Below are 8,897 nucleotides of genomic sequence, written 5' to 3' on the forward strand. Positions count from 1 at the left end.
ACACACCCACACACAGTAGTAAACACACACACCCAGTATTGAACACACACACACACAGTAGTAAAACACACACACACACACACACAGTAGTGAACACACACACATTAGTAAACACACACACACAGTAGTGAACACACACCCACACACAGTAGTAAACACACACACACAGTAGTGAACACACACACACATTAGTAAACACACACCCACACACAGTAGTAAACACACACACACACACAGTAGTGAACACACACACACATTAGTAAACACACACACATTAGTAAAAACACACACACACACACACAGTAGTAAACACACACACACACTAGTAAACACACACACATTAGTAAACACACACACAGTGGTGAACACACACACATTTTGTAAATACACACAAACACACACACACATTAGTAAACACACACACATAAGTAAACACACACACAAACACAGTAGTAAACACACACACATTAGTAAACACACACACACACAGTAGTGAACACACACACATTAGTAAATACACACACACACACACATTAGTAAACACACACACACACAGTAGTAAACACACACACATTAGTAAACACACACACACACAGTAGTAAACACACACACACAGTAGTAAACACACACACAGTAGTAAACACACACACACAGTAGTAAACACACACACACATTAGTAAACACACACACATTAGTAAACACACACACATTAGTAAACACACACACAAACACAGTCGTAAACACACACACACGTTAGTAAACACACACACATTAGTAAACACACACACACATTAGTAAACACACACACACATTAGTAAACACACACACACATTAGTAAACACACACACATTAGTAAAACACACACATTAGTAAACACACACACATTAGTAAACACACACACAAACACAGTAGTGAACACACACACATTAGTAAACACACACACATTAGTAAACACACACACAGTAGTAAACACACACACACACAGTAGTAAACACACACACATTAGTAAACACACACACACAGTAGTAAACACACACACATTAGTAAACACACACACATTAGTAAACACAAACACATTAGTAAACACACACACAGTAGTAAACACACACACACAGTAGTAAACACACACACACATTAGTAAACACACACACACAGTAGTAAACACACACACAGTAGTAAACACACACACACAGTAGTAAACACACACACACACAGTAGTAAACACACACACACACACAGTAGTAAACACACACACATTAGTAAACACACACACACAGTAGTAAACACACACACATTAGTAAACACACACACACAGTAGTAAACACACACACAGTAGTAAACACACACACACAGTAGTAAACACACACACAGTAGTAAACACACACACACAGTAGTAAACACACACACACACAGTAGTAAACACACACACACGCAGTAGTAAACACACACACATTAGTAAACACACACACACAGTAGTAAACACACAAACAGTAGTAAACACACACACACAGTAGTAAACACACACTGTTAGAGCCGATTTGGACATATTTGTATAAAAGACAGAACATTCAGAGCTCCATGTATATTTGTGTAAATATGAATGTATATGATGAAATATTAGGTACATACCTTTATGATTTATATTTACCTGATTGAGATGTATTCATTTGTTGTTAGTGTAACTTAGTTTTTGTCCACCCCTCTTGCCCATTCATTGTACTGCGGTAAGTGTGTTAGGATAAAGGCAGGTAGTTGGGCCTTCGGGGGAAGGAGTCCTTGCTAGACGCGGGAGCGGTATCGTTTTTTGACCATACAGACAAACAGACATACAGACAGGTCATATTGTGTATTTTCCATATCAAGCAAATTTTGCACTACGAAAGACTGCAGAAGACAACTGTGAGAGGTACGATGAAGAGGTGATTCAAACAGTCAAGTCCATCTTCTACGTTGATGACTGCCTCAAGTCAGTGGCCACAGAAGAACAAGCCATAGCTCTCACAAAAAACCTCATGGATGTGTGCTCTCAGGGTGGGTTCAAATTGACCAAGTGGGTCGGCAACAGCCGTGCTGTGCTGGCTTCTATCCCTGATGAGCACAAAGCCAAGCAGATAAAATAACTGGACCTGGACAGAGAAAAGCTGCCTGTTGAAAGAGCACTTGGAATCCGATGGAACATTGAAAGAGATGCGTTTACCTTTCGAGTCATTGTCAAGAACAGACCCCTTACAAGAAGAGGTATTCTCTCTGTCAGCTCTGTTTATGATCCATTAGGTTTCCTCGCCCCATTCGTATTAAAGGCAAAGCAAATTCTTCAAGTGCTCTGCAAGCTAAAGTGTGGATGGGACGAAGTCATCCCCGAAGAACACTCTATTTCGTGGAAGAGATGGCTCTCAGAGCTAGACCAGCTTTCCAGATTCCAGATAGACAGGTGTATGATGCCTGAGAACTTTGGTCAAGTCAAGACCGCACAGCTGCATCACTTCAGTGACGCAAGTGAACAAGGTTATGGCACGGCAAGCTACCTTAGGTTCACAAACGGTATGGGAAAGGTCCACATTGCATTCATACTGGGGAAATCAAGGGTCACTCCACTCAAGCAGATGACGATCCCCAGACTGGAACTTGCTGCAGCAACATTGGCAGTGAGAGTGGACAGGATGTTAAGGTTGGAGCTCCAGATTGAACTTGAGGAGTCAACTTTCTGGACAGACAGCCAGTCTGTGCTAAAATACATCCGCAACGATACCAAGAGATTCCATACCTTTGTGGCTAATAGGGTTGCTATGATCCATGACCTATCGAAAGCAAAACAGTGGAGGTATTTGAACTCCAAACACAACCCAGCCGATGATGCTTCAAGAGGATTACATGTTGAAATTTTCCTGAACTCAAAGAGATGGCGCAAAGGACCAGAATTCCTGGAGAAAACAGAAACACAATGGCCAAAAGTCCCCGAGGAGCTTGGCTCCATCCCTTCGGATGACCCAGAGGTGAGAAAAGACGTCATCGTAAACAGTACATGTGTGGAAGAAAAGAGTCCGACCAGCAAACTGATCGAGTACTATTCAACATGGAACAGCTTGAAGAAAGCAGTTGCCTGGATGCTGAAACTGAAGAGACTTCTTCTACAGTTAAGCCAGAAAAGGAAAGTTCTCACACAAACTGATCCAGGTTCAGATCAGAGTCTGACAAACTCACTGAAGGAACAAATTGACAAGTTCAAACTGACATTTGGAAAAGAAAGTCTGTCTGTGGATGACCTAGATGAAGCAGAAAAGGCCATCATTCGATTTGAGCAACGACAGCACTATAAACAAGAAATTGCACTAGTTGTGAAAGGAAAACAATGTGCCAAGAGAAATGGCTCAATCTGTAAGCTTGATCCAATTGTTGACAATGGCATTCTGAGAGTGGGAGGAAGGTTAAGCAAAGCTGCTATGCCTACGGAACTAAAGAATCCTATGATCCTACCCAAAGACTCCTACATCTCCAGACTGATCTTACTCCACATCCATGAGCAGGTTGGCCACTCTGGGAGAGGTCACATGCTTTCTAGACTTCGCCAGCGATATTGGATACCAAATCAAATCAAATTGATTTATATAGCCCTTCGTACATCAGTTGATATCTCAAAGTGCTGTACAGAAACCCAGCCTAAAACCCCAAACAGCAAGCAAAGCATGTGAAAGAAGCACGGTGGCTAGGAAAAACTCCCCTAGGAAAAACTCCCTAGAAAGGCCACCGGAATACCCTGTGCCAACTCCTTAGCAAGGAAGATCCTTAAGAGCTGTGTCTTCTGCAGGCGGATGCAAGCTAGAGCTGGAGAACAGAAGATGGCCGACCTTCCACAAGATCGGGTGTCACCTGATTTGCCGCCTTTCACCCATGTGGGCATAGATTACTTCGGCCCCATAGAGGTGAAGCGAGGCCGCGTTCATGTGAAGCGGTATGGTGTGATCTTTACTTGCCTTGTGAGTCGAGCTGTCCATCTAGAAGTTGCTAGTTATCTGGATACTGATTCCTGCATCAATGCCCTGCGCAGGTTCATCTGTCGAAGGGGCCCAGTCACAAGTATCAGAACAGACAATGGCACCAACTTTGTTGGAACACACAGAGAGCTAGGAGAAGCTCTGAAAGAGCTGGATCACAACAAGATTCAAAATGAATTACTGAAGGAAGGAGTGACATGGTCATTCAATCCTCCCTCTGGAGCCCACCATGGGGGGTATGGGAGAGGTTGATCCGACTGGTGAAAAAGATCCTCTATTCAGTCCTTAAAGAGCAAGTACTGGATGATGAGGCTTTGCAGACAGCCTTGTGTGAAGTTGAGGCAATCATGAACGACAGACCAATCACAACTGTAACAAATGACCCTAATGATCTAGAACCCCTGACTCCGAACCATCTGCTTCATCTGAAAGCAAAGCCAGTCCTGCCACCAGGACTATTCCAGAGAAGCGACCTATACTCACGAAGGAGATGGAAGCAAGTACAATATATTACTGACCTCTTCTGGAAGAGATGGATCAGGGAGTATCTTCCACTTATGCAGGAGCAGAACAAGTGGAACAAAACTAAGAGAAACTTCAGTCCTGGTGACCTTGTGGTCATCGTCGACGACACCGCCCCTAGGAACTCTTGGCTAATGGGGCGTGTGGTGGAGGCTTTGCCAGGGGCCAAAGGTCTTGTCCGGAGCGTCTTGGTTAAGACCAAGACCAATATCTTACAGAGACCTATCAATAAACTCTGTCTGCTCCTGGAGTCGGGCGGAGTGAGACACACACACACACACAGTGCTCCATCTTTGAATCACGTGCACCTCTGATTCGTTGATGTTGTAGTCATACATTTTTTGGACGTCATACTCTTGACATTTTTGGAAGTTGAACACCTGAACACTTCAACTCAGACTGAGATCTATGGACTATTTTCCTATATGGCACCTTGTATATTTGTATATAGCTATGAACTGTAATAGTGCTCTGGTATAGAATGTTTTGTGTATTGGCTCTAAGTTTGAATATTAAGTAATTGTTGTCCATTCAGTGCAGTCAACAATTAGGGGCCGGTATGTTAGAGCCGATTTGGACATATTTGTATAAAAGACAGAACATTCAGAGCTCCATGTATATTTGTGTAAATATGAATGTATATGATGAAATATTAGGTACATACCTTTATGATTTATATTTACCTGATTGAGATGTATTCATTTGTTGTTAGTGCAACTTAGTTTTTGCCCCCCCTCTTGCCCATTCATTGTACTGCGGTAAGTGTGTTAGGATAAAGGCAGGTAGTTGGGCCTTCGGGGAGGAGTCCTTGCTAGACGCGGGAGCGGTATAGTTTTTTGACCATACAGACATACAGACATACAGACAGGTCATATTGTGTATTTTCCATATCAAGTAACCTATGTTTTAAGTTGATTGGATATTCATTTTCCTGTTAGATATAAGAAGAATAAACATTTTTGTTGCACCATATCCCTGGATCACATTGAATGTTTGGCTTTTTGGAAACCTTGAGTGTGGACTGTATGCGTACCAAACAACCCCACTTCAGGCTTGGGCAGTGGCTATGGTAAAGAGGAAAGGAAGCCACTACACACACACATTAGTAAACACACACACAGTAGTAAACACACACACAGTAGTAAACACACACACAGTAGTAAACACACACACACAGTAGTGAACACACACACATTAGTAAACACACACACAGTAGTAAACACACACACAGTAGTAAACACACACACAGTAGTAAACACACACACACAGTAGTGAACACACACACATTAGTAAACACACACACAGTAGTAAACACACACACAGTAGTAAACACACACACAGTAGTGAACACACACACAGGGTAGTAAACACACACACACAGTAGTGAACACACACACACAGTAGTAAACACACACACGTTAGTAAACACACACACATTAGTAAACACACACACAAACACAGTAGTAAACACACACACATTAGTGAACACACACATTAGTAAACACACACACATTAATAAACACACACACACACAGTAGTGAACACACACACATTAGTAAACACACACACAAACACAGTAGTGAACACACACACATTAGTAAACACACACACATTAGTAAACACACACACAAACACAGTAGTGAACACACACACATTAGTAAACACACACACAAACACAGTAGTGAACACACACACACACACAGTTGTGAACACACACACACACACAGTAGTAAACACACACAGACAAACACACACACACACACACACATTCATACAACATTACACACACAGACACAGATGCACACACACACTTCAACAACGTTCGTCCTATGTTCTGCTTCAAGAAACACACACCTCAACAACGTCCATCCTATGTTCTACTTCAAGAAACACACACACACCTCAACAACGTCCATCCTATGTTCTACTTCAAGAACACACACACACCTCAACAACGTCCATCCTATGTTCTGCTTCAAGAAACACACACACCTAAACATGTGTTGTGTCTTTCGTATTTTTAGTTGGATGAGGATGTGCTTTCTGACCAATGTGAACGGCAAGATCCCAGTGAGAACGTAAGAGATACTTCATTTAGTAAAAACATTTATCAGCAGTCATTTGATTGATGAACTTTGTGATGACAGCCTACTCTCTCCTCTCTGTTTCAGCATCACACGGACGTTTGCATCTGGGAAAACAGAGAAAGGAATCTTTCAGGCTCTGAAGGAACTGGGTCTGCCTAGTGGAAAGGTGCGCTGGAAGTGTGTGTGTGTGCGTGTGTTCATGACGGGTTTGTCTGATGTTGTGCATGGTAACTTGCTGTCGTTGGATCTATCATTTAACTAAACCCTGAGTATACCAAACATTAGGAACACCTTCCAAATATTGATTTACACCCACCCTTCTCAATTCGTCGGGGCATGGACTCTACAAGGTGTCGAAAGCTGTTCCACAGGAATTCTGGCTCATGTTGACTCCAATGCTTCCCACAGTTGTGTCAAGTTGACTGGATGTCCTTTGGGTGGTGGACCATTCTTGATACACACAGGAAACTGTTGAGCGTAAAAAATTCTGGCACCTACAACCATAACCTGTTCAAAAGCGCCTAAATCTTTGTCTTGCCCATTCACCCTCTGAATGGCACACATACATAATCAATGTCTCAAATGTCTCAAGGCTTAAAATCCTTATTTAACCTGTCTCCTCCCCTTCATCTACACTGATTGAAGTGGATTTAACAAGTGACATCAATAAGGGATCATAGCTTTCACCTGGATTCACCTGGTCAGTCTATGTCATGGAAAGAGCAGGCGTTCATAATGTTTTGTACACTCAGTGTATAACGTTATCTCCCCTCAGAGCGAGGAGATAGAAGACTCAGCCTTCCCCTTTGACATCTTCTACGCCCTGACTCAGAAGATCTGCCCCTCGTACTGACATCCAGGAACTCTTCAACAAAATGTGAGTTGTCACTAGCTCTACTCCCCAGACCTCTTTTACTGTACTCTCTACCCTCAATAGCTACTCTGTTCTACTTCAGCCTACTGTAGAAAGCTAACTGCACCCTCAATGCTAGTCACATCTAAGTGTGTAGTTAGTGTAGGAGTAACAAGGTCTGTTTTGCTCACTGGGAAGACATTTACAGTCCAACATCTACAACATTTTATTGCTATGTATTTTTCCAGCATATTCCCAACTGTGATTCTGATAGTAATGAGATATTTAGTAACGGCCGCTTGTTCAACTGTTGTGTTGATAGCTGTAGTGTAGACACCATGTGAATGACAGGGAATAGAGAGTTGAAGTAGAGTGAGAGAGAGAGAGAGTTGTAGTGTGTTGGTGTTTGGTTGAGAGATCAACATTTGTTAAACAGTCTTCAGCTTCTCTACTAATACCTGTAACCTCTGGAAAACCTAACCTGCTTAAAGAGTGACACATTAACACATTTGTTTTAAACTAACTCAACAGTATTTAAATGTTTGACCTGTGGTGATTTTAACATGTAGAAATGTTGATATAAAAATGTAACACGACAGTGTTGGGTTTTGACCCTTTAAAAAAACCCTTCTGCTTTCTAGTTACTGACTGACTGACTGGCTGAGAGGGTTTTTAAGAAACATAACATTTTGTTTTTCTAATTAATTCCTTTGCAGCAATGGGGACAAAAGTGATTTTTAAACGTAGACCAGTTAGTCAGCTTTCTGAATGAAGTAAGCTCTTTATCATTCATTAACTTCTCTGTGTGACTGCTTGACCCCTACCCTCTCACCTGACACAGGGTAGAAGTTGCTCTTAGGCAATGATATAGGATCGGTTTCAGATGACCCTCCTCAAATCCTTAAAGGAACATTTCACCATTTGCGACTTCATATTCATCGTCTCCAGCACCTCCCCAACATCAACGTGTGAAAATGGCGTGTTTCTAATGTTCTGTAAAATATTACAAGGCAGTTCGTAGGCAATACCTACTTACAATTGGTCATAATCACACGAATAACACAGATGATGTCATTGGAAACACTTATCTTGCTATATATTTTTACTGTAAAACATAGAAACACAACATTTTCTCATATGTTGATGTTGTGGTGGAGATGATAAATATGAAGTTCAAAAATGGGGAACAACTGATCTTAGATCAGTGTCTGTAGGGGTAACTTCATCCTGCCCCTCTCAGCTGCTTGCCCCCATCCCCGACCAATACTGAACAAATATCTAAATGCAACATGTAAAGTGTTGGTCCCATGTTTCATGAGCTGAAATAAAAGACCCCAAAAAATTTCCATAACCACAAAAAGCTTACTTCGCTCAAATGTTGAGCACAAATTTGTTAACATCCCTGTTAGTGAGCATTTCTCCTTTGCCAAGAAAATCTATCCA

The 8,897-nt window shown here is 41.8% G+C and overlaps 1 protein-coding gene across 1 annotated transcript in view; it reads left to right on the forward strand.

Annotated features, from left to right (window-relative positions):
- LOC123732830 (1-phosphatidylinositol 4,5-bisphosphate phosphodiesterase beta-4-like) overlaps positions 1-7,454 on the forward strand; it is a 13,933-nt gene extending 6,479 nt beyond the window's left edge. Inside the window, exons 5-7 of the mRNA XM_045712144.1 lie at positions 6,539-6,592; positions 6,686-6,767; positions 7,377-7,454. Of these exons, the coding sequence (XP_045568100.1) occupies positions 6,539-6,592; positions 6,686-6,767; positions 7,377-7,454 (214 nt within the window). The remainder of the gene's footprint in view (positions 1-6,538; positions 6,593-6,685; positions 6,768-7,376) is intronic.
- The last annotated feature ends 1,443 nt before the right edge of the window (positions 7,455-8,897 follow it).

This window comes from Salmo salar, unplaced genomic scaffold (assembly GCF_905237065.1).
Source record: "Salmo salar unplaced genomic scaffold, Ssal_v3.1, whole genome shotgun sequence".
In the NCBI taxonomy this organism is placed as follows: Eukaryota; Metazoa; Chordata; class Actinopteri; order Salmoniformes; family Salmonidae; genus Salmo; species Salmo salar.